The sequence below is a fragment of the Carassius carassius genome, chromosome 28 (assembly GCF_963082965.1).
Source record: "Carassius carassius chromosome 28, fCarCar2.1, whole genome shotgun sequence".
Classification (NCBI taxonomy): Eukaryota; Metazoa; Chordata; class Actinopteri; order Cypriniformes; family Cyprinidae; genus Carassius; species Carassius carassius.
The window spans coordinates 16,809,042-16,835,786 of NC_081782.1; the positions used below are offsets into that span (position 1 = coordinate 16,809,042).

Genomic DNA, 26,745 nt, shown 5'->3' on the forward strand with positions numbered 1-26,745 from the left:
AGCGAGCTTTAGTTTGGCTTGAAAACATTTTCACCATGCTCTCAATATAATAGAACGTTTGTGAATTTTAATTTAGGATGTCGCACAACAGCTTCGCCGTGTGGCTTGGGGACTGTCGATGACAAAAATGGAAAGGCTATTTTAGGATGAACCAGGAGGACATTTATTCTGCTACATGCGTATCCGGGATCTTGCTTACTATCGAATGACTGAAGGAAATTCATGACCTTTCCCGTATATGTTTATACACGTCTAAAATATGTGGAATAAAAAAAATTATTAATAAAAAATCCAGTCTTTTCTCTTATAGACTGATACAAGTGAACATTTTTACAAATATACATTTCTGATTCTTCCACATTTTAAAGTTTTAGATTAAATGTGTGTAAAATGTTACATTACATCATTAGCCCAATAAATTCCGGTTTGTTGTACATGAAGGGGGTCACCTCGTGGGCGCCAGCATGTTGATATGTTTTTTTTTATTTTTGTGTAATGTAATAATGGCTAACTACACAATTTTTTTTCAGTTCCTTCCAATATGACCATCATATAAACTAGCAAAGCTTAAAAAAAAAGACCATGTGCACCTTTAATAGCTGCTGTGTCTGCTTTGTAGAAAAATAAAGTGGCAAGCTTTCTATGATGGAGAATGGATGGGTTTCATTTTAATCTTTGCCAATTTACAATCAAGCCACCAAAATAATCACAATCCTGTGAATTTATTCCCCAGTTTTCTGAATCTGCAGATCGCACACAAACCTTACAGGTGGACAAAGCATTGGCATCCGTTTGCATATTCATTCTTCTGTACACTACGAATAGAGAGCTAGAACAACACGACACCTGGCAACGCACAAACCTTAATACAAAGAATCGGATGAGTAAACACAGAAGTCAGAAGAATCAATGTATCCCTTGCTCATTTATGGAAATGGATTCACACAAGAAAGAGCACTGTATTCAATACAAGGAAAGGTCACCTGTTACACATGGAGTGAATGAGATGTTAACAACTACGAGGTCGATCGGAGAAACCGGTTTAGGCTAAGGGATTAAAATCATTTACTATATTCATGTCTGTATGCACTTAAAATTTCCATACAGCTACATATTTGTGTAGAATATCAGATTATTACTTAGTGTTAGCTAAATGTACCCATGGATGCATACGTTCATGTTCAAATATCGTTGAACCTTTTTCAGAATATACAGTAATGAAATGCATTAAACAGACTGACAGTGTAAGCTCTTCACATACAATACATAAAAATTAAGAGATTCTACATTAGTTTCCTCTCACAGCAGAGTGCAAATCCGATGCTTCACGACATATTTTAAGGTTAATTGCTCTTCTCGACACTCCACTTACATACACAACTTACACTTACATACATGCCCCCTTAAAAAAAAATCAGCTCACAAACAAACAAAAAAAAAAGTAAAGAAATGCTAGTGATATAAGTAGCCTTAAATATGGAATGTGAAATAACAAAAATGCGGTCAGATTATTTTCTTTGACAACACAAATAAAAATGAAGTCCTTCATTGCATTTTAAGGAAAATAATTTAAAACTTTTTTTTTTTTTTTTTACTTTATATAATCTTGTGAGTAGACCACAATAAGCCAGTAAGGAACTTAAGGAGCGATGGATGGACAGCTGTGGGCAGGAGGGCTTTACATGCCGTAGCCGAAGCCTGGCTGTGCTGGTTGGCCGTAGCCAGTCGCCGTGGGGTAGCCGTAGCCGTAAGGCTGCTGTGGGGGGACTGCGACGTTGGGGCCTGCAGTGAGCATCAGCTGGGGTGTGCCTGGGAAAAAGGAGCAAACACCGGAGCATTAATACAAAAACCACCTACCACAGGTTTAGTATGCGACTGTTAAATATTTTACACCAGACTACTCTGCATTTGTTATGGTGATAGACCAATATATTAGGCATATTCGTTATTTTGAGGTTACTTGAAATATTTTTGAGTGAAAATATTACATTAATTGTATATGTATATAATATAATCAAATATCAATTTAATTTATACTTGCTAACATCAAAAAAAAAAAAAAAAAAAAATACCCAAAAGGTTACTGCAAATATACTCATACTCATATAGTTGCTAGCACTAAACAAAAAATAAAACAATAACAAAACCAAAAAATGTAATATAATGAGCAAATATCTAGTATATCTGGTACTTTAAGGTTACTCCAAATATTCTATGAGTGGAAATTACATAAATTATACATGTGCATTAAATATAAATTTGACTCATACTTGTTAGCATAAAAAAAGACATATATATTTTTTTTTAAATGTGAAACAATGAATTTATATTTTGGCATATGTATTTTAAGGTTACTGCAATTATTTTTATACATGCAAATTAAATATAAATTCCTCTCTTATATTTTGCTATTTCTTAGCGTTAAACAACAGAAAAAAAATCTACATAAAATGTACAAAACATGTAACATGATAAGCTAATATATTGTGGCATATTAGGTATTTTAAGGTTACGGCAAAAATTTGAGTGAAAATATTACATTAATTATATATGTGAATTAAATATACATTTCATTCATGCTTGCTAGTATTAAACCAAAAAAAAATATATATATATATATATAACAATAAAATAAACACAAAAGGCAAAATAAATTGTTAAAACAATAATTATTTTAAATAAAACCTAAAAATAAAATGTAATATATTAAAAAAAACAAATAAGTGCCTTCTAAATATCTGTATTAGCCATATAAATAACATATTGCTTGACCAATAATTTGAAGTGGAGTTATAAAAGGTTTTTCTTTCTTGGTCATACCGTAGACAATGGGTTGTGCCTCTGTGAGCTGTTCTTCCTCTTTCCTCAAAGACTCTGAAGCATCCAACTTGTCAACCTGAATGAAGGAGAGCGAGAAAGGAGGAGAAGAGAGAAACAATGAGGAGAGATAAATACTTTGAAGAAAGGGGGCAATGACTGATGGATGGGACCATTCATGGGAGATGCATAAAGCCAAGCTTAATACAAGGTGCAAACGCTTTCAAAGCAGGTCTCGGGGCACAAGCTTCTTGCCAAGGCACTCCATACCCGACGACAAATACTTCCCATTGAAATAAACATCCTATTATGTACTCATGGTCTATGCATTTCACATGTAATCATGGTCACTATGGCTTTGTAAATTCAATCGATAAAGACTTGGTACTGATAAGATGGTACCCCATACAGTCAGTCAGCATCCTATTAATTATCAATTAGGAATTTATAGTCAGAGGACACTGCTCACTGGACAGGTTCTGTGAAAGATGCTCCTGCGAGAAAAAGAAGTCATTGTGCGAATAACTTACAAAAGACCAATAGGTGCCCTACCACCATAAAACAACCAAAGCCATAATCTGATATAGATGACAAATAAGCAACTAAAAGCCAAGTTACAAAGGTTAGACTGTTCTGGGTGTCTTACCCATCCTTCAATGATTTGAATTATGATTTAAAGCAATAATGCAACTAAAAACTACAATTCTGTTATCTATTACTCACCCTCATGTCATTCCAAATCTACTATTTTTTTTTTACTTCAGTGGAACACAAAAGTTGTCATTTTGAAGAATATTCAAACTCAAAAGTTCCATCAAAGTGATTTTCAAGTCTTTTATGATAACTTATGAACTGTATGGTCTTTTTTGGAGCCTGGCACCATCCGTTTTGTCGTTTTCATATTTATGGAAAAGAGCACCTTTGAAATTCTTCAAAATTTCTCCATTTGTGTTTCACAGAAGTCAGTCAGTCATACAGGTTTGGAACATCCTGAGGGTAAATAAATGATTAAGGAATTGTCATTTTTGTGTGAACTATCCCTTTAAATGTTGTATTTGGGCTCAGTTCTCTACATAGAGCTGGGTCTCGTTCTTCGTACGTCGCCAACTCCGTTAGCTGGATTTGATTGTTGATGATTTGTCAAGATCTTGGATTGGTCGGTTCTTCGAAGCCTATCCTGGAGTTGCTGTCACCGGCAGGTCCGTAAGCTTAAACCTGCTCGGGAGCAGGCTTATTTCATGTAAACAGGATTAGATTGCATCTTTTTATGCAGAATTTATACTCAAAATATGTCTGGTACCACCGCTACTTTATTAGTAGAGCATCCTACTGATACAGTGACAATTTATAATAATAATCATAAAAAAAATTTATTTAAAGATAATATAATAATGTTGTGTAGTCTTTAATACTATGTATAGAGACGGTTTTACTCACTGAAAGATTTATTTGTCATAAAATAATTACATGCATTAATTTGAACAATAACCACTATCATGGGAATGGCTTGATGGAGCGCAGGAGATGCAGATAACATGATCGTGACCCTTAAGAAACTTTAATTAATGCTGTCACGTAACAAATCTGTTCAAATTTAACATTTAATTTGAAATATGAATTGCTAATTACTACATTGAAATAAAAATGTAACGCCTGTACAAATCATAGAAGTCATGAATATAAATAATTGGGAAACATGTAAAAAAATTTAAATAACATTTTCATTTATATATTATAACATTTATGTAGTTTTGTTCTTTTGGCTGTTTCCTTATAAAAGTCCAGAAATTTGTCAAGTTTTTCATCAGGTGTCTTTTTTAATTATATGATGTCATTATGTTGCTGTCTTGCCGCCAGCCAATCGCTGCACTGCTGATCGTGGTTTCGAGTATCGATACATAACCCCCTTTAAACCAAACCATGAACGCACAATTATCTCAGATAACTCAATCCAGCCAAACTAATCATCAACAACAGATGCCTTCGAAGAATGGAGCCCAGATGTCAACTTTTAAACATTCAAGTATTATTCTGTTGAGCAGGCTTAAAGAGATTGGAAGGTCGAAGTTTTGTTGAGAGGAAGAAATCATGCCACCGGTGTAGTTTGTTATTCCCATGTTAAAAAGAGTGCATGAGAGAAAGGCCGAGTAAGAGTGAAGGTGTGACGGGGTGAGAGATGGGTTAAACAGCCATTCACGGCTTCCAGAGGCAGGCAAAACAAACATCTACGATCCCTGAGCTTTTAAGGTTGCTACTAACACGGTAAAACACATGCTTGTGAAGTATCTACAGCATACAATGGTTTTAGTTCTGTGAAGGACCACACTTTCTCATAGCTGTCGATAGATTGCAGCTTGAAAACAAATCAAGCAACCATGCAACTCTTACTTTAATGCTAGTATTAACTATGAAAATGTGGTCACTTCATTTTGCCGTCATCTCATTTTGAACCTCATTACCTAAAAATCAGTCTACAACAGAATTGGCTGATGAACTTTAACAATTCGTTTTTTTTTTATTCAAATAGTCTAGTTGGCAATCAATGCAATTCCAGTTTCATTGCATTCATCAGCAAATTCCAGCTTTCTGAAGAGGACAACCACAGCGCCTGGCAAACGGATGGTCAGTAATCTAGAAGAAACTCAAGGAAAGTCTAGTTAAGGTATCTATTTAAAAGCAGCAGTGTGACAGTGGGAGGGAAAAACTCATGCAGATTCTTCAAAGTTTCAGTCTTCCAAACTACAAGGGTTAAAGATGGAATAAGAGTGAACCTTCACCTTTTCCGTTATTGCATCAACCTGAAAGGGAATTTAAGAGTGGCAGCTTAAGAAAAAGCAAACTTAAGAGTGCAGCATTGCAAATAGCAGGTAGAGAACAAAAGCAGCTATCACCAGAAGTGTTCAAAGAAATGAGCCGTGAGAAATCAGAGAAGATACAAATCAAATGTCCTCTGTTAATCCACTAGCATTTGTTGTTCACTTTTTGTTCAAATTATTTAATATTACACAGTGTGACTATAAATCTAAACTTGTAACAAAAATATTCATTGTTCGTGAATAAAAGAGGAAACAAAACTTTAAAACTCAACATGTGGCAGCAAGTAGAAAAAAATGGAAAGTATGGAAAGAAGGTACAAAAATTGCAAGTCATCATAATATGGATGAGTAAGATTAAGATAAGAATCAGTAAGATTTTTTTAAAAGAAATATTAAAGGATGTATTAAATTAATCAAATGTGATAGTAAAGCTTTTATAATGTTACAAAATATTTCATTTAAATGCTGTTCACGTTAACTTTTTTTTATTCATCAAAGAATACTGAAAATGTAATGTTTCTGGAGCATTAAATAAGCATATTAGAAACCTATTATGAAAATTAAAAAAGGAATAATGGCTGCTAAAATCTAGCTTTGTCATCACAGGGATAAACTAAAATAAAATGTTAAAATAAAAAAAAATATATATATTTGAACCATAATATTCACGATATTAAGGTTTTACTGTATTTTGATCAAATAAATGCAGCCTTAGTGAGCATTAGAGACATCCTTCAAAAACAAGATAATTTGACCAAACTTTTGAAAGTGATATTGTTACATGATAAAAAATCCTAAAAACTGGCCCACAAGCTCCACTTTCCCTGCAGAGTTTAGCTCTAGCCCTAATCAATCACACCTGAGCATGCTAATCAATGTCTTCAGGATCTTTAGAAAATCTAGCTAGCCGATTAGAAAAAACGCATTAAGTGACCAGGTGTAAACAGACCCTTAGGTCAAGGCTCCTCAAATCTAGTCCTGGAGGGCCAGTGCACTGTAGAGTTTAGCTCCAACCTTAATCAAACTCACCTACCTGCGATTTTATAATGATCCTGAAGACATTGATTAGCATGCTCAGGTGTGTTTGATTAGGGTTAAAGCTAAACTCCGAAGGAAAGTGGATCTTGTGGGCCAGATCTGAGGATCTTTGGTTTACACACACACACACACACGTCGTAGCCAGGTTTATAAGATCCATGTCGTGACATGTAGTGATCTTATAGGATTGCTAAAATCATACAGTGTGTTATGGGCTTAAAGCATCTACCATCCCAAACGGTGTTCACCATCAGACCCAGAAGTTGGATGGAGGCTCACCTTGCTGAGGTATTCCCTCATGACCTGGATGAAGTAGGGCATGGAGAAGTCCATGAGGTTGTGCCTCCAGGCGGTCTCCAGGACCACGTCGGGCCTCAGCAGGTCGTAGCAGGTGAACAGGCAGGCAGCAAAACACTCTTTCTTGTCTTCCTGCAAGAACCACTGCAGCAGCTCCTCAGCCAACTCGGTGTCCTTTGACTCTGAAGCATACTGCATTGCGTCCTGCAGAAGAGATACAAGAACAAAGATTCAGTGAACAAGATCTCCTGCCAAAACTGGGCAACATTCTCAGTATGACATCCCATGAGGTTGGGACAGGGCTTTTCAAACTGAAGGAATTTAAGTACTAGGGGGTCCATAGAAAGGTTTAAAGAAAAACTGTGTGTGTGTGTGTGTGTGTGTGTATATATATATATATATATATATATATATATATATATATATATATACACACACACACACGTTAAATTACATTAAATTAAGTTTTATAAATACATTTATCAATAAGCAAATAAGACTAAATAAATTAAATTAAAATAAGAATTGGATAAAAATAAAATTTGATAATGCAAGTAACAATAATAATTTAAAAAAATTACAATAAGACAAATACATTAGATCAATAAGTAAATGGGTAAAATTTAATTTGTTTATCAAAATAAATAATTATTATAAAATGTAAAGCTAAAATTTGATTAAAATGCTACTATAGTGTCCTGTAATGAATAGAAAAACTTTAAAAATATATATTAATTTAGAAATTTATTACAGTATATATATATATATATATATATATATATATATATATATATTGACACCAAGCCCTGGTATAAGAGACGGTTGGCTGAAGGTGAGACCTTGTAAAGTTTGTCTTTCTTGCAGAGCTCCACGCTCTGTTTCCAACGGTTGTTGCCTTTGAACAGGTAGGCAGCGATTCGCCTGAACTCGATGAGTTCGTGCTTCTCCAGGCTCTGAGCCAGAGATATGTTATCAAAGTTATCGTAGGCATCAATGGATGTGCGCAGAGCCTGTGAAGAAGAAAAAAAAGGCAATAGATCACAAAGCTGCCAACCAAGATAGTGTGTTTAAAATTACAGGCTGGATCCAAAATGGTGCATTTGATATTAGAGCTGAAACAACGAATCGATTTAATCGATAAAAATCAATTATTAAAATAGTTGTCAACTAATTTAATAAATTCAAAAAGTAAATAAATAAAAAGTCATCGATTCGTTGCTAAATAACTTTTATTTGCCGTAAGCGGCTCATTTCGTGCATATTTCAAATCTGCGGTGATCAAAGTGTGGCAGTAATGAGCCACCGGAGGTTTTACTCAGCCAGTACAGCAGGAGAAGTAGCGAATAGCCAATAGCTGGCCTCGTTTTATGTCACGTGCTTCCCGAACAGCGTCTCTGCAGCATTCAGTGGGATGTGGGAGACTGGGAGTACTTTACTTTGAGCCTTCAAAAAAGAAGAGTAACCTGTAAACTCTGCACTACTGAACTGTTTAAGGGGACGTTCACATATTGCGTCTTTTGCGCGCTCAAGTTCGTTATTTCCAACACCGCACCGCATCGAGTTAAAAACATCTCAACTTTTCAGAATGCTGCAAGCGCATCGCGGGTCATGTGACAAGAACTAACCAATCAGCTTCATCCTTTCCCGTAACAACGTTAAAAGCTCAGTCAAGATGAAAGGAACAGCTGATCATAGTTGTATATGGATTTCCATTTTGAAATAAATTTAGTAGCAGAGCTACTGCAAGCGATTTATTTGAGCTGCAAATCCATTTATCCTTTGCTGAAATTTCCGCGTCTTCAAGGAGAGAACACGTAATGGTTGCTTATCAAAGGCAGACGCCTCAGGGGCGCTTCTGCACGAGCGCTTTGGAAAGGAGGAGAAAGCGGCGCGCCTAGCGTTTTCCACGCGTTTTTAGGCACGATATGTGAACGGCCCCTAAGACTTTTATTTGTGCAGATTCTCCAGTACAATGTTGTTTGCAAATGTTTAGTCGTAAAAGCTGATAACATTGCTTTTTAACAGTTAACATTTAAAGCTTTACAAACATGTTCTGTGATCAGTTTGTCGTTTACCAGTTCAAAATTCAGTCGTGCAGCCTAATTATGACTGAATGAGAGAGGTAAATGTTTAAAGATATTTGAAATGCACTTTTTTTCTAAGTATTCACTGCTCTTTTTCACACAGCAGGTTTTTTGTGTGTGACTGTCCAATTTTTTTTTCTGGACAACCTTCTGATGGATTTTACTTTAAATTGTGAGTTCCATTCAGGTTTCATGCCACTGGCACTTTATTCGAAGGATTGTTTACAATTTCACAGCAAAAGCTATAAAGCTGTTTCCCAGTAAATAATAAAATACAATGCACTGCAATTTTATTCTGTTTTATCCTTATTCTTCGTGAAAATATGTTCTGAAAGATTCCTTAATAAGCTTCGTTCGGGATGTTAAACTACTTTAGGAGCTCTAAGGACTGCCATGGTGAAAACATTATTTTAAATCTCCTTGTGAAATTTGCTAGAGTATGTATGGGTCAGTGTTCTGATTGCAGAAGAGTTCGACAAAGGATTACTAACACAAAACAACTCCAGATATATTTTTGATTAGGATATGACAGTGCAAAATGGTTAAAATCTCTTAAAAATCTATGCTGAAGGATAAAGACCATTTATTAATAATTTACTTGGGGGAAAAAATGGAAAAAAACTAAAATATAAGTACATAAACCAATTAATCGATTAATCGTAAAAATAATCGACAGATTAATCGATTATCAAAATAATCGTTAGTTGCAGCCCTATTTGATATATACCTGATAATCCTCCTCCATGATGAAGAGATTATTTAGTGCCTCATTTACAGCCTTGTTGTTGTGGTTCTGTACAGACCTCAGGTAGGGTTTCACCAATGACAATTGTTTGACCTGAAAACAATAAATCAAAACATTTGGTTAAAAACTGCGAAACGGTGGCTGTAATGGTTAAGAGAATTCAAACACAGTACCTTGCTGAAGAAGTTGACAGCACGAGTGTGGTCAAGACGCGGGGACAGTACAATCAACAGGTCATTCAGTAACAGCGGTTTGAACTCCAAGTAGAAGTGGGTGGCTTTGTAATACAGCTCAACATTAGCAACCTACAACAAGAGTTAACAGAAAAAAAAATACAACCTTTTCAGTCCAATCGAGTGAACAAAGTTGGACAAAGTCCTAAACCCAAAGTATGTGACAATACCTTGGTTATGATGTCCTTGAACTGGCTCTCCTTCCAGGCATCTGAAGGATGGTTCATCATGGTGATGATGGCGTTGTCATACTCCTCATACTTATCATACAGGAAGACTAGCTCTCCCCACAGGTGAGCCTGCTCTGCTGCCCTCAAAACCTGAACAGACACATGAAATGTTTCATCAATTTGTTCCATCAGCCAATACATGGAGATAAACCACTGTTTGCTATTTTAATGCTAATTAGTTTGGAAAAAATATAATAGGGGTGCTCCGATCAGGAGTTAACTGTGCAGTGTGCAGCTCACTTATTGTGCAAACGTGATGTGATTTGAAGCAATTTGCGCATTTTAAGAGAACGAGAGCGCACACTGTGAGTGCAATACATAAGAACTCCATTTTCATCAATCAACATTTGATTTGAAGCAGACAGACCTTGGGAATGTTGACTCTGGACCAGAAGAGCTCCAGGTGCTCCTTCATCTTCTGTGGTTTGAATTTGGAGTAGAGGATGGCCAGTTCTGTGAACATGCCCATGTGAGCGCGCTCCAGCCCCAGCGCCGCCTCCAGCATGGTGATCAGCTCCTCGAAATAGCCGCGGTCCTGATGGAGAAACCGCAAATATCAGTGCTGCTGGACTGTAAGATGGCCAGACACACTAAGGAGGTTCTTCTTAAACTTTGAATTGTTTGAATTGGATCATTTTAATAGAGTCCAATTTGGACAATTACTATTTTCTATATACTTTACTCTGTTTTGTTTGTAATCCTGTAGTATGACTTTGTCCATAAAAGCAGTAATTTTTAAATTCACAAAGAACAATTTCTAGTCAAAGAAATATTGTAAAATGTAGTGTTATTATATCACACTATCAACTAGTGTTTTATAGTAAATTAGGGCCGTCACTAACAATTATTTTGTTAATTGAGTAATCGGTCGATTATTCTGAATATTAATCGAGTAATCGGATAATTATAATTAATTCTTAGTGGTAATAAAAATCAAGTGGTAATAAAGTATCAAAAGCAAGTAATCAAGGAATTTTTGAAGAAAACTTAAAATACATAATGTATTATAAACAATAGAACTAATGTACACTATGCATTATAACAAATGCCTGCAGAAGATGCCAACACTCTTGACGACTGTTTTTACACTTTACTAAGATGATGCCAGTTTGTGTGGAGCAGCATTTACTGTTAACGGAGCTGCATTGACACAGACGTACGTAACCTACCATGTAAATAATTAAAACACATCTTAAACCTGCATTGCATATACTTATTTAAATGAATCGCAGCATATGTGAATTCACGAATAGCATTAAGCTTTGATTTTTAAATGGGTTAAATATATCAGGCAGCCATGGAAAACTGTCTAATAATGCATTTCACAGATTTTCGTCTGTGAATTTCACCACTTCAACTCAGGCAAATTGCAGTCAAATGTTTTTTTTGTTTTTTTTATTGAGTACTCGAATTGAATCGAGGAATTTTGACAGCCCTATCTTAAATATTACATCTTAAAATTACAATTTACTATAGAATTATAAGGATTATGGATATTTTCACAACTTTTCATGACTGTCATCAAACCTAAATTAAATCATTCTCACCTGGTAGTAGTTGATGAGCTCCTCAAGTTCATCAGCATGAACGACAATATGCAATCCACACATCTGAGCCAGACGAAACTCCTTCCCATCAACACAGGCAAAGCAAACCTACAAGAAGGCAACATCCTTGTCACAATGTAAACAGAATATATAGAGGCAAAACAAACGGGATCAAAGCTATTCACATAAACACAAGTTAACCTGCTACTTAAAATAGTTTCTGTAACTACAGAAAAGAACAAGAATGTATAGCCAGACCTCTTTCCAGGTCCTTGTGCTGTTGGCTTTGCGGGCCCCATCGACAGCAGCCTGATACTCGCCAAGATGCACAAGAGTGGAGGCCAGACGGCCAAAGTTGGATACATTGTTATAAAGTAGTTTAGCTGCCTCGTACATCTTCTCATCATAGCATCGGTCCCCAACCTAGACAGAAAAAAGCAACATAAGTTCAGACATTAATCGATCAGACATTTACAAAAAACACTGCAGGAATTTGTCAATTTTTAACTAAATGGAATTATTTAATTGCTTAGAACTGATTTAATTAAACTTTATTGTATTTAAAGAGTAACTAAACCCTAAACCAACTTTTTTTAGTTAATGATCTATAAGAATGGGGCTTTATTAGTGCTGTTCATTGATTCAAGTAACTTTTTTGACATTTGAGTATAAAGTGTTTTAATTCTACAATATATGGTGTAAAAACGTGTGAGTGCTGCCCTCTTCAGGTTGAACGGTGGCTACTGCAGTTGATTTTTCCTATTGGATGTTGCGGTGGCAAGTGACGTAAGCGGTGGCAGGTGACGTAGGCAGTTTCCAGCTCACCACGCCCCTTGGTATGAGCTACCACGCCCCTTGCCCTTGACAGTATAAAACCATCAAAATCACTGTAGTGAGTCAGGAGCTGGAATTGCGAGTATTGGTAACGACCAGGGTAGACTAATATAGCATCTATTTAGCATAGCAATTATATAGTTATTTAGATCTTCAAGTTAGCGTAGATTTATCTGTATTTAGTACAGTGGTCAGGATGGTACGGAGGTGTGTTGCTGGTTGCGACTGCACTGCATAGTTTACCAGCAGACTTTAAAATTAAGCGCCAGTGGTTGCATGCATTTGGCTTGGAAGACTGCAAGTTCCCGCCTAGAGCTTGAGTGTGCAAACTGCGTTTTACACGGGATTGCTTCTCCAACGCAATGGAGGTGGAAATGGGCTTCTCCACACAGCTCGCGCTGAAAAGTGATGCGATGCAGGAGTTAAGACCGCAGTTTGAGCCAGCGAAAAGTCCTCTACTTCAAATGATCGCTCTGTTGCAAATCTACTTGCGTCATTACAGTCACTCTCCATTTTAGCGTCTCTGACAGCAGCTGTCAATCAATCCGTCACTGCAGGTCTCAGGATCACGCCGCACTCGCTCAGCCCCGCCCTAGGCTCGTCCCCTCTATCTCCGCTGTGATCTGCCCACTTTTCAAATATTGTCAGTGGGTGGAGTCAGGCTCTGAGCAGGGGTTTAGTTACACTTTAATTTCCATTTTTTAAGTTTATGTAAAATACTTTATTTGTTTTACATATAAATATATCCAAATACAGCAAATATTGAAACTGGCAAAAATACGTTTATGAAAATTTAAAGAATTGTCTTTTTTCTTTCTTTCTTGAAAATCTGTATTTTCGTTGGGAAATTTTGGCCCATTAATTTCTAACCCAGCAGTATAATACACTTAGCCAAAGTAGGAGAATCATACTTGTTGAATGTGTGCGTTGTTGGGTCCATTGATAAACTCCTCCAGTTCAGCCAGACGATTAGTCTTGGCAAGGGCAAAGATCAGCTCTGTCTCTACATACGATTCACGGGCCTTCTTACGAGCCATCTGCAGAAACTTGACCAGATCCTCCCAGTTTCCTGAGGAGAAGACAACGATAATCTCACTTCTAGACCATTTCCCATATTTAAGAACATCTCAACTTGGAACGTTTTGGATTTAGTCAAGAACCAGGCACTCTTTATTGGTTCTTACCGCTTTGGGCTGCAGCTTGTCCCACTTCCATGTAGGCCGAGGGGTCATCAGCTTTGATGTAAGAGTCAATGGCCTCTTTCACCAGCCCCTTCTGCAGCTGTGCTTTAGCCAGCTGACTCCACACGGCCGGTTCATTACAGCGCTCCGCAAACTCATAGGCCCGGTCCAGATTTCCAATGTGCTCGATAAGAACCTACAGTCAAGAAAGACAACTAATTATTTGAGATCGCAAAAACAGGAAAAATAAACTAAGGGCAAGAACATGTTATACATAACATATATAGAATATATTAAGATGATATTTTAGAGATAAGATTCACCTGCACTGCTGATGTGTTCACATCGAACTTCCTGAAGATCGCAAAAGCCTCCTCGAAGAGCTCATTGCTAATGGCGATGTTAGCGATGTCTGGGGCGTCATAGTTGTCGAGGCGGTTGATGTACTCCATGACACGAGTGCGGTCAGCTTTGATGGCCGTCAGGATCAGGAGGTTCTGCAGGTTCCTGGGACACGAATAATGGAAAAGCAAAGGTTTAACAACCTAAAATCATTTATGGAAATCAGTTTATGTTTATGTCACCACTTGGATGAAATTACCGGTGTTCGCTGAAAATGGAGTTGTCCAAAACAATCTTCTCTAGAAGTTCAATGAGTTCATTGGGTAGGTCAGCAGTCATGAAAGCTTTGACAGTAACGGACACTTCCTCAGGGTCCTGGGTCTCAGAAAGGGCAGTTTGAACAACCTGTGGTGGGTGGGAACATAAGCTGTACTTAATTTTTACGTTTTGAAGCACTTTTTCATATTGTAACTCATCAACCTACTTGAAGTCAACATGAAATTGCCCGATTTTCTTTCCTAAAGCATTGGCATGGTATAGCTAGCCTTCAAAACAACAGGTTGGAACAATGTTCCTTTTCTGATGACATCACCAATGCCCAGTTGTTTAGCTCCTCCCCTTCAACCATTTGGTTTCATTCTAGTATGTAACTCCAATTTTCAATTGATTTTTTTTAACATTATGCCATTCTGCTGGGAGATGTAAAATGAAGGAACTAAAATGGGCTGCAAATAAATCTTCATATTGACTTGTATGATATTTTCTAATTTGCACCTGGTCGATTAGGGGTCGCCTGTAAGGGTTGCTTTCCAGAAGCACACTAGCCCACAGCTCGGGGTCCTTACGACGCACAAGGTATCGGGACAGACTCTTGAAGAGCGAGTTCTCATTGCAAACCTGTGAAGGTGAAAGAAAAGCAAAATAACAATTTCCCTCCATTTTAGGAACTGGCTTTATCAATAAACACTCAAAAAAATCTCTTAAAATATTCTGCACCCCTGTTCCTTACATGGATGAGCTCTTGGTCACACTGTCCTCTCTCATAAGCCACACAGGCCAGATGAGGATCCCTCTTCTCGCAGTACTTGCCCACCACACGGCTGTCATAGTAGGGGTTCTCTCGGAGGAAGCGCTCAGGGTTGTTGTTGCTGTCAATGTAGATCTTAGCCAGGGCATTATGGGTAGCAGGTTCCTCACAGCCCTCGTGGATACGGGCCTCCAACCACGGCAGAAGCAGCTTCAGTCTGTCAAAGAGACCAAAATAGTCAATTTTAGACCAATGCAAACCAGAACCAGACAATATTTGAATTGTGCATAACTGCCTGATATTGCAGTTTATTTATACATTTAGACCATTTAAAAGTGTTAATTCTCAAGTTGATGAACATTCTAATATGAGGATTTGATTCTTATTTCATTTATTAATCATTTCTTAAATATTATGTATCAAGTCTAAACGGTGTGAACTGTTACTTGTCACTGGATCATAGCATTAAAACACTTTCTATATTTACACGAACAGTGTGTTAAATATTTTACTTAATTAGTACAATTAAAACTGCAGCAAGACTCAGTTTAGCGGAGTTATATTGGCCAACAGTACGCACCTGTTTCTTTTCTCTACCTCGGCCACAAGCTCATCAGTAGAGAACTGGCCTCTGACCACCAGAATGAGGTTCTTAATGACGTCCTCAGAGCAGTCCACGTCCAGCAGCCCTCCAATCACCACGGGTAAACGGCTGGGGTTCACCTGACAAAACCAGTTAATCGCTCAATCAGCCACTGCCACAGAAACACCACACCGAAAGCCGAGGAGATCACGTGAGAATCACAAGAGTCGCTGCAATCATGTCTCGAGTACCTTCTGAACATAGATCTCGATGTACTTCTGGAGGTTGTTGCGGTATAAGTAGAGCACAAGATCATGGACAAAGTCAAAGCGGTCACACACAATGATGAGGGGCAGCTGGTCGGTCAGTTTGGCTTCCTGTTAAAGACAAGGTATACTGTTCTTAATGGCACAATTAACTTTTTCATTTCAAGATGCTTGTTAAAAGCCTAAATAAATTCAAGAGCTCTTCAGGAGTCATACCTTGAGGAAATTCTTCACACGATCAGGATCGTAACAGTTGCTCTCTCTGCAGATTCTCTCCACTTCTTTGATTTGACCAGTTTTACAAGCAGCCTGGATATATTTGAAGTGAACCTCTGGATCCTGGCTGAAGTTTACAATGGAGCCCAGGAAGTAGAATAGACCTGCAGGCCACACGAACACACATGCTTGTGAGATCAGATTCATTTCCATGATTTAGTGCAAACGGAAATCAAGTAACCAATTTAAAACAACTGTATTAAACTTTATTGGTATCAGGCCTGATGTTGCACTCCAGTACTCATACTGGTAAAAATTCACCGATACCACATAGCGTGTGAACAGAGCTGTGTCCAGATAAAGCATCACTAACAACAGAACAAACAGAGTAGAATGGAATATCCCTTTCTGACAGACATCACTGGAAAATTTATGGTTGAGTCAGATGTGTCAAATAAAGCAAGTGAGTAAACCAATGCAAAAGACAAGTTACTAGAGTTATTTGTTGTTAAAGAGAAAGAGAGTGTGCACTTCTGTTGCTTGATCTTGGCTGCTGTTTGCTCACTTAGCACATGCATCATCTGGATTAAAACTAAATTGTAAATATAAAACAAACTAAAATTATAGGGTATCCAATATATATTTTTTAATTACTTATGCAAAAAAAGGTATCGTATCTGTGAGTACCAAAAAATGAAAGCACTGAAAGACTCGTTCTGGAAAAAAATAGTAGTATAGATGCATCCCTAGTTTGAACTTTTTTTCAGGTAAGTATCCATGTGGCACTTTACTGAGATGTTCCGATATCCTTTTTCTCTTCCCGATACCGATTCCAATACCTGGGCTCAGCGTATCGGCCGATACCGAGTACTGATCCGATACCTGGGTCTGTATCTGTATATACAGCTGTATATACTACTAGCCCTGTGTAAATTGCTAGAATTATTTTATGGTGTGCTTCAGACTTATCCCTTAATAAAACATGAACAAATACATGGTGAACTACTGTATTTATTACAGTATTTTTATTATCTGACATGAATTTGACAGTAATATTTATTTTCTTAAGCGAAAAAGAACTTCAAATGCAGCCAAAAATCTAACACTGCAAACTAAAAAAGGTATTTTAGTTTTACAATATAACTGTATAAAAAAATGCAACAAATAAGTCTAGAAATATAAAAAAATATATATTAATCAGATAATCTCTTTACAACAAAACAAGTAAAAAACAAGCAACCATCTAGGCTAGTGTTGCCACGGTACCAAAATTTCAGTATTCGGTACCGATACCAGTGAAAATCCACGGTTCTCGGTACCAATTTCGGTACCAAAGCAAAACACAAAAATATGCTAATTAAAAAAAAATAACTTTTTAGCACTAAAAATAAAACCAATGCCATTCTTTATACTTATTTACAATTGTGTTTAAAGTTTTTCTACAAGTCATATAATTATGAAAAACAGTAAACAAGTTTCACCCAAATTTAATTTGTCTTTTAATTTATGAAATTTAAACATTTTATTTTTGGTAAATAAAGGGGATTTGCTATTAAAATTAAAACATGGAAGAAATATTGTGATTTATTTCTTTAAAAAATAAAGTTTTATAAATTTTTTCAACAGTAGTAGCAGTATCGCATACATTTTACTAAATAATAGTAATATTTCTAGCACAATGCCTTTATGTAAAAATGAACTTTTAGGCCTAATGAATGCATATTTGTCATTTTAACTGAACTTAAGACTGGTGGTGATGCTTAAGATATTTTTGGTCATTGAGGGTTTCTGTAAAAAAAATAGTAATCGATCACATTAATTATTATTAAAAGATAATACTACTACTAATTCTACTATCATACTAATGTATATACAATGCACTATGAATTGATGAGCTGCTGGGTTCATGAATATTAATCACGTTGTCTGCGTTCGGTCAAACTGATTTGCTGAAATCAAAACAGGGACGGTAAGAGATCAGCGCCAGCCAATGAAATTGCCATTTGGGCATTAGCTCCGCCCACTACCAGAGAAACCGGTATGTCTTCTGCTTGTTCGAAAATGAATATGAATAATTCTAAATGAACTCCATTATTTTGACAGGAGAAGACAACAAAGAATAGTTTACATATAGCGTGTCGATTCAGCGTGGTAAGGCTCTCACTCTCTCTCTCTTTGCCTGTGTGAGAAACAGCGCTTTCAGTAAAGCGACGGTGAGTTGAGCGCCTTCACAAAGAGTTTACAGAGCATCAAATACAGGTGCGCTGTGCGTGCATTGAGATGAACTGAACAGTTCAGATCGCTTGATGGAGAGAGAACTCTGAAGCTCAGATGCTGAAATTAATGCAAGCGTCATGCACTTCAGTCTATGTAGTAAACAAACCCGCACGTCTCTGCCATTCATTAATTCACACAGAGACGCGCAGAACACGGATTCATATTTCAAACAACTTTTGCGACTTAACATTTACAGATACCGGTCCATATGGAGATTTGATTTGATTAATTTATGCTAACTTTGACTAATTCTCTGACTGTCCATATTAAAATGTAAGTTTCATTTTCATGACTGGATTTTGAGATTCCGTCCTCATTTTCTGCTTCGCGGAAATCATAGCGCTGAACCGGGTTTGAACGGGACCTCGGTACTACCGGTACTTAAAGAAACCTGGTACCGAAGTTCCCGGGTCTTTTGACAACACTAGTCTGGGCATAATTATTATTATTAATAGAGACGTATTATTATTACTACATAGAGACATAGCTAAATCTACTGTAGGCTACAACAGTAGCTTAATATATTGTCAATTTACACACATTAAACTGAACATTTATTTTGTTGGATTGCCATGAAGATCTTTGAGTGTCTGTGTTTATGATATGACAGTTTTCTCAAATGAAACCGTAAATTCTCATGAAGTGACGGTTTATGCGTTCGTGTCCTCATATAGTGATAGAGACTACAAAACAGCGAGCTCCCGCGCATCTGCGCCCGTCACCCACAGAGTTGTAGAATTTGCAGGAGTAATATTTAAATAGTATTTTACAGACATATTCACAGACACTAGTATATATTCGGCTAAAGTCTGGAGCCCTGCGCTTAGACTAACGCAGAAGCAACTGAACGCAGCTGCGGGGAACGAATACACTCGGGAGTCTGTAACTGACTACCGGTACTACAGAGACGCTGGTATCATAATTTTTTTTTATTTTCAGCACCGACTTGGTCGATGTCATCAGAAATACTGCTAAACAGTGGACATACTGCTAACGCGTTTTCATTTCTTCTTCGCTGCTCTAAACAGGGGTTGCTTGTGGCAACACAGCACAACTTCCTGTGTCTACAATGCATTCTGAGCAGCGAAGAAGAACCGTGCAGTGGTTAGGCAAAGCTAGCGGTCATAACTAGGTCTTGTTTAAGAAAATGGTATCGGATCGGTATATGGGTTCATTTACTCGCCAATGCCAGAATTTGTTGCGGTATCGGTGATATTTCCGATACTAGTATCGGAATCGGCACAACTAGCACTTCATTGTAAAACAGTAATGCACTGTTATTAAAATTACTTGGACAAGTCAGACCAAATCTACAAATATGGAGGTACACAATGAATGTGGTAAAAACAAAACTACTTTAAAGGGATAGTTCACCTTCTGTTGCCGGTCCCCACTGAGTTCCATAGAATGGGGAAAAAAACTATTCAAGTCAAAGGGGAGCAGCTGAAGGTGATCTATCCCTTTAAGCTACATTTTCCTGCCCTAATTTTCAGGAAAACCGGTTACAGTGCATTGAAAGTGTTTCAGCATTCTTACCCTCAAAGCTCTTGAAGGACTCAAAGAGCTCTGTGAGCGACTGGGTGGAGAGCTGCTCGTGATACTTGGAGGCCACCTGGACGCAGATCTGGAGGTTCTGCCTGATGTTAGCAGAAAGCATGGCTCTCAGACACTCCAGAGAGTCCTCCACCGACAGAGCACCGAAGAAGTTCACCAGCCACTGCGACCAGAGCGCAACATATTACCACATCAATCAGAGAAGTACCAAAACACTGACGGCCATCAACACAACTATCAACATTTAAGAGTCTTATTCCATTCAAATAAAGGCAAATGAATGATACATTAACATTGGGTGCAAAAGTCGAAGCAAACTGTGGGACATACCTCTGGATTGAGCAGATGGGTGTGGACCACGGCCCGTTTGATGTCATACAGGTCAGTGAAGTGCTCCAGAGCTCTCTGTAGAAGACCTGCCTTCTCACACAGCTGAGCCACATGGGCCCGGTCATAGTGGGTGAACATCTGGTTCCCCAGGATGGCATCTGCCACCTAAACAGGGCAAAAAATACCATGCCATGATACAACTCTTTGCAAAATAGTAAAGTAAGTGAGGTGCATGGTGCTGATGTTTGTAGTGAGCACCTGTGGGGCATGCATCAAGTTCATCTCCAACAGACGAGTCTGCAAAGGACCTTCAGTGGGGCGGTTGTTCTTCAGGGCATCCAACAGGAAAGATGTGCACTGCTGGATCAGGTTATACTCCATAAACACATCCACAATCTGTAGAATAAGCAAAAAACATTAGCAAATTCATTTGTTATTAAAACGTCACCTACTTTATCATCAGAAATGCTTACATCCAGTCCAAATTTGTATACAGTAAAATAAATACAACTTAGGAAATACAAAATGCTATTAGACCTGAGTGATGTCAGCCAGAGGTTCCTCATCCTGAACGAGCATTTGGGAGAACTGCAGGCCTTGTTCTGGACTGATCCGCATGACGTTCCTCAACAGGAAGATCCAGTCTGGAGTGTAGCCAACCTGCACACAGATGGCCACGCATTAGAGGATGGAGCTCAAATATTAAATCTCTCACACAAACAGAGCAGCTTACAGAGCAGTGTGAAATTTAGAGTCCGGTGAGGATATGTCAGTATCAAATTTTCATGTTGCAATTAATTGCTAATTCTTTTATCATCATGATATTGAATTTTAGTAGCAAAAAAGTGTTGTCAATACAGTATAACAGGTTTATTGCCTTTTTCTTAGAACAAAAATAACTGAACATTTAAATATAATAAAGCAATACATTAAAAAAACTTTTACACGGATTAAAGAGAAAAAGAATTATAAAGACCAATAAGAATCACTTTAAAATAAAGATCTCATTAATTAACCTTAGTAAATGCATTAACATTCACATTGAGCAATAGCTACATTTGTTACAGAAGTTATAATTCTTTGTTAAAAAAAACCTCTTAGTTCATGTTAGCTCATTAAATAGCACCATTGCAAATTTTAACAAAGTGTTATTAAATATTGGAATTACCTAAGATTAACCAATGTTCAGAAGAATCTTTCATTGGCAGTTTGTTAACTAATGATTAACTAATGTCAACTAATGAAGCCCTAATGTAAAGTGTGACTGAAGAATAAAGAAATCAAAAAACTTTCAAACAATATCAAGGGCATGTTGAAAGTCCAGATTAAAATGTAAAAAAAGTTTGAAAATAAATAGCATATTAAGTTTAAATATTTAGGTATTTGGTGCTGTGATGAACGCCATATCGCATACACAAATCTGAATGATGTTTAAATCATTTAAGCATGTTTCAGAAACAGAAAGTAGTGCAGCTGCTTTATTTATGGGGTTTTCAGGGTAGCGGCTGCATTTCTGCTGTTTAGCGCCATCTGCTGTCAGAGAATGAACGTGTGCTTTCATCCAGAACTTCAATCATGCGCTCTGTCATGCGCTTCTCATCCCTGCTTGTTTATTTCACTGTATTTGAAGTGCCCTATCGCATTACCGAATACTGGCACGTCTAGCTCCAGGAAACACATTTAAACTCACCTTTTTGGCATACAGTACAATCTTCTGGAACTGCCCGGTCTCTGCGAAACACTGGATGACTTTGTTAGGAACGTTGGCCCTTAGATAAACACTAAGTGCAAGAGTTGGATCCACAGACTTCACCAGATCACCCAACTCTTCGGAGCACTCCAGCTGTAGGAACCGAAAACAGATGATTTTCATTATGTAACATAATATTGAATAACAAAATTTACATTAGTCGGAAAGATATAAGAGGGTTCCACACTTTGATAAATTCATTTCTATGACCTTTCCAGTTGTTTTTGATAAAATAATACGATATTACAAATAATTTTGATTAAGACGGATTAGCTAGTGAATCAGCCTATGTGCTACGTTAAAGTGACAGTCCAGCCAAAAATTAAAACCTATCAGAATTCACACACTCTCATATTGTTCTAATCCAAACCTTTATGACTTAAACAGTTTCGGGTACCGTTGATTAACATAAGATTTTTATCTATATAATGGAAGTCAACAGGAATCAAAACTGTTTGGCTATCGACATTCATCAAAATATTAAATTTTATGTCCCACAGAAGAAATAAGTTATACAGGTTTGAAACAACATGAGGGTGAGTAAATGACACAGTTTTATTTTTTGGTGAACTAACTCCTAAAAAAAAAGTAATTTAAAAGGCATCCCTTTTACTCTAAAACAAATAAATATTCAACAGATGAAATATTTTACCGCACAGCATAGCTAAAATATGTAAATTCTTCAAAGCAATTTCCATGGCTTTTCCATAATTGTATTAATTTCTAGATATGCACCGATCAACCGGCCAGGGACTAGAATTAGCCGATTTTCGGCATGATCGGCCTGGACCGGTGACAACTCGTTCCATTTTGACATCACACTTACGCTCACATCTACGTGTCATCGGCATGGAAGTTCTTTTGTGAGTGAAGAAGACACGAAGTTTGCAATCTGTAATATGTGTAGGGCCCAAGTAAACTGTGGAGGAGCCAGAGGGCTCGATTTACGCTTGTTTGGGACAAGCAGATTTTTTAAAAGGGCAAGTTAGAGAGAATTTTTACTTCCCCAATAAAATGTCAATAAGAAAAATAACTACGGAAGCAATGAAGCTTTTCAAGAGAAAGTCTAAGATTTTTTGCATTCCGTTACAAATCGAGTAAAGTCAATGATTCAGTAACCCATTCAAAAAAGACGGTCACTTGTCTCGTTTCTGAATGAATCAGCTGTTTGAATGAATCAGTTGAACGAATAACTAAATGACTCGCTCATTAAAACAGTATTTTTCTGCCACCTACCGGTGGTTTTATTTCTACCGCTTTCCAGTCACAGAGCACTTTATTTTAAAAGTTGTTTAAGTGAGAGAACATCTGCAACTTAGTCCAGAGTTGGGGAATTGCAACATTTAATAATGTCTTTTATTACGTAATTTCTTTTTTTGCATTGAAAAAAAGTATAGATTTTTATTTGTATATGCTGTCAATTATAGTTCTTCATAGAAAACCAGAATTGTCGAAAATCGGTATCAGCAGGTCACACTTGAAAAAAAAAACGGAAATCTGATTCGGCCTGGAAAATTGCAATCTGTGCATCTTAATTCATTTCCTTTTTTTTATGCTTGAAAAACACAATATTATAATTTTGAAGTTTACATGGCTTTACAAAATCTATCGCTTTTGTTATATTAATGCTTTGTTAATTGCCAACTGCCAATAAATTCATTTGCATTTAATACAACTTTTGGTCACGTATTTATTCAGAAGAGGATATACCTTGTCTTCCTTTAGCCATTTCTCCAGGAGCTGTTTGCGGCCTTGCTGCAGGACGGGCCTGCAAAGCTCCAATGACTCAAACTTGTTCAGCTGGCCCTGATCCAGCAGAATTCCAAAGTACTGCAGCAGAGGAGACGTCTGACCGGGCTGGGCAGGAACACTCTGGAACCGACGGATGGTGTCTGGGGTGCGCAAGATGCCCTGCAAGAAGCCAACAGCCAATCAGAAACTCCAACATTTGCCTGACAATGACTAATGAGACGTCAGGTCATGTGACCCAGTCTGCTGTACCTTTGGTGCATTGGCAGCCACTTTGGCAGCTTCAGAGTAGTTGCCACCAGCAAATAGGTTGTTGAATTTGCGGGCGAAGAGCTCCTCTGCACCTGCCAAGTTATTGCGGACGGCCATCCTGAGGGCCAGATCAGGGTTCTGCAGCACGTTAGTTATGTAAGGGATGATGTTTTCTTCCTCCACGCACACAGAAAGCACCTGAGAAACAATGATAGTGTCAGACACAGAATGTAGACACTAACAGCATAATTCACGCTACAAAATAAACAGAATTACACTTTGGGATTCGTAATTTCTTTTTTTTTTTTTTATAAATAACTGCTTTTAGCATCAGTAATGCTTGTTGTGAAGTTCATTTGTCTTCCTCAAATAAATAAATTCTCTGTGTGCCAACCCATAATCTGTTCCATTTCCACATTAGTGCTAAATCTGGTTTATCTCTATTCATAAGTCCCTAATAATGCACTGATTGGCTCCAAATGATGCTGATCTGGACCCATGAAGCACCGAAAGTGACCCTCGGGGTAATACATAAATGAATGGGCCGGTATCCCATTATACACTTATTCAAGTCTGCAGCAGGGCACAAGTCTGTGACAGAGCTGATGATCAGTACGTGAGTGAAGCAGAGCGAACACACCGCACCATAACAGTAAGAGGATTACAGCAGCTGTCTCTACCTCCTCCTGAGCAGCACACGCTGTTCTCACTAAACATGTCGAGAGGTCAACTAACGCTGTTATTTACAGGGATTCCTTCAGCTACTGCATCCTAATGCATTATGGTTCACATGCTATATTAGCTAATATAGATAATTAAGTTAAAAAAGGGGGGGGGAAAGAAATAAAATCAAAATTTTTGAATCAAAATAATATTCATATTTTCAACAGGTTTGGTTAACGCAGATTGAAAACTCCTTAATATTTCCATATCCACAATCAATAAAAAAAATTAATAATAAATATATATATATATATATATATATATATATATATAGATATTCATGAATATTCATACATTGGCAGCTCAATATTGTATTTGCCCTAAAACTGAATTTTTTGATTTATAGAAAAAACATTTCAAACAAATATAGCCACTTCCAAGTGTTCTTTTTTGCCAAATTAACAAAACTTACATATTTAACATTTTCATTATATTCAACAATATAATAAAACATATAAAGCATCACCTACATTTACATTAACTACCTTTCATTTCATTTAAAAATATAAATAATATAGTAATATGACATGACCTGCAATGAGCAATTTTGAACAATTCCGTTTTTAATCTTTTCATGGAAAGATTCAAACTTATCAACTAACACATACTGCAGTATGTAACAGAAATGCTATTAAAACACTGCTTAACTTATGAATCATGAGAAAAGGATTGTTTGTTTGATTATTAACGTCATGCCAGCCTTTTTGGTTATTTTCCTGGCAAAAACCTATTTCCTATAACCTATTTTTTCCGATAGATGGATGGATGGGAAACACATCGAAAATTGTGTTGCTTCATTTTATATTGCCAGCTAAATCAAGACAAATACACTGTGAACATTCAATATATCATTCCACCCAAGTGTGGACTGTCAGTTTTGAGGTTTGATAAGGGCGGTTTACTTAATGAGGAGGGGGAAACAAACGAAGAGTAACAATGAGCAGGAATCATATTTCTGTGCTCTCTCTCTCTGCATATTTAATGACTCTTGGGTCTGAGCTCCAAACTAATTCATCAACTGATGGCATCCTGTTACAGCAGACTTTAATAGTTGCACAGACTAACTCCAAGGAAACAAACCCTTGGTGTCTGTCTGGAACAAGCTCAGCTGCTCTATTCAAATGTGCTGACCAAGCAAGCCTAAATGTTCAAGCTAAAACAAAGCCAATGCACCACTTTCTTCTTTCTGTCTGCAATAAAAGCAGGTAAAGCGGACGGTACCTGTCCCTTCCGGTTCACACCAATAATGCCAGATGTGGCTTCATGAGGAGCGGTGACAAAAATGGTCTCTCCACTGATCCGGTTCATGTAGATGCAGGTGCCCATCTCAAGGTCATACAGGTGGATGTAGCCGTATTTGGTGATGAGAAAAACAACATCATGCTTGGAGCTTATCTAGAAAAAGACCAGACGAGAGAGTGTCTACTACATTAAATTAAAATTAAATTAAATTTATGCATTTAGCAGACACTTTTATCCAAAGTGACTTACAGTGCATTCAGGCTATCAATTTTTACCTATCATGTGTTCCCGGGGTATCGAACCCCCAACCTTGCGCTTGATCTACCAATTGAGCTACAGGAACACTAGCCAAAATGTATTAAATAAATGTGACCCTGGACCACAAAACCAGTCATAAGGGTCGATTTCTCAAAAAATACACACACACACACATATATATATATATATATACACACACACTCCAATCTATAATTATAGTAACATTTAATTTATTATAATTATAAATTATAATTAATAACATTTAATTTTATTTATTTTATTATTCAGATAATACTTTATTTAAATTATTCTTATATATTTTTTAAAAGGCTGTTTTTCTGTTCTGATGGTCAT

The 26,745-nt window shown here is 37.1% G+C and overlaps 1 protein-coding gene across 1 annotated transcript in view; it reads right to left on the reverse strand.

Annotated features, from left to right (window-relative positions):
- Positions 1–906: 906 nt before the first annotated feature.
- Positions 907–26,745, reverse strand: part of LOC132108103 (clathrin heavy chain 1-like) — a 32,124-nt gene continuing 6,285 nt past the window's right edge. The window contains exons 6-32 of the mRNA XM_059514649.1: positions 26,113–26,286; positions 24,169–24,366; positions 23,878–24,078; positions 22,108–22,260; positions 20,955–21,077; positions 20,676–20,813; positions 20,418–20,582; positions 20,070–20,250; positions 16,257–16,420; positions 16,026–16,151; positions 15,772–15,914; positions 15,174–15,408; positions 14,939–15,061; positions 14,424–14,569; positions 14,146–14,329; positions 13,826–14,018; positions 13,553–13,710; positions 12,066–12,230; positions 11,808–11,915; positions 10,628–10,795; positions 10,201–10,350; positions 9,971–10,102; positions 9,780–9,890; positions 7,808–7,978; positions 6,951–7,172; positions 2,821–2,896; positions 907–1,809 (exon numbers count right to left, since the gene is read on the reverse strand). Of these exons, the coding sequence (XP_059370632.1) occupies positions 1,679–1,809; positions 2,821–2,896; positions 6,951–7,172; positions 7,808–7,978; positions 9,780–9,890; positions 9,971–10,102; positions 10,201–10,350; positions 10,628–10,795; positions 11,808–11,915; positions 12,066–12,230; positions 13,553–13,710; positions 13,826–14,018; positions 14,146–14,329; positions 14,424–14,569; positions 14,939–15,061; positions 15,174–15,408; positions 15,772–15,914; positions 16,026–16,151; positions 16,257–16,420; positions 20,070–20,250; positions 20,418–20,582; positions 20,676–20,813; positions 20,955–21,077; positions 22,108–22,260; positions 23,878–24,078; positions 24,169–24,366; positions 26,113–26,286 (4,239 nt within the window). The 3' untranslated portion in view covers positions 907–1,678. The remainder of the gene's footprint in view (positions 1,810–2,820; positions 2,897–6,950; positions 7,173–7,807; positions 7,979–9,779; positions 9,891–9,970; positions 10,103–10,200; positions 10,351–10,627; positions 10,796–11,807; positions 11,916–12,065; positions 12,231–13,552; positions 13,711–13,825; positions 14,019–14,145; positions 14,330–14,423; positions 14,570–14,938; positions 15,062–15,173; positions 15,409–15,771; positions 15,915–16,025; positions 16,152–16,256; positions 16,421–20,069; positions 20,251–20,417; positions 20,583–20,675; positions 20,814–20,954; positions 21,078–22,107; positions 22,261–23,877; positions 24,079–24,168; positions 24,367–26,112; positions 26,287–26,745) is intronic.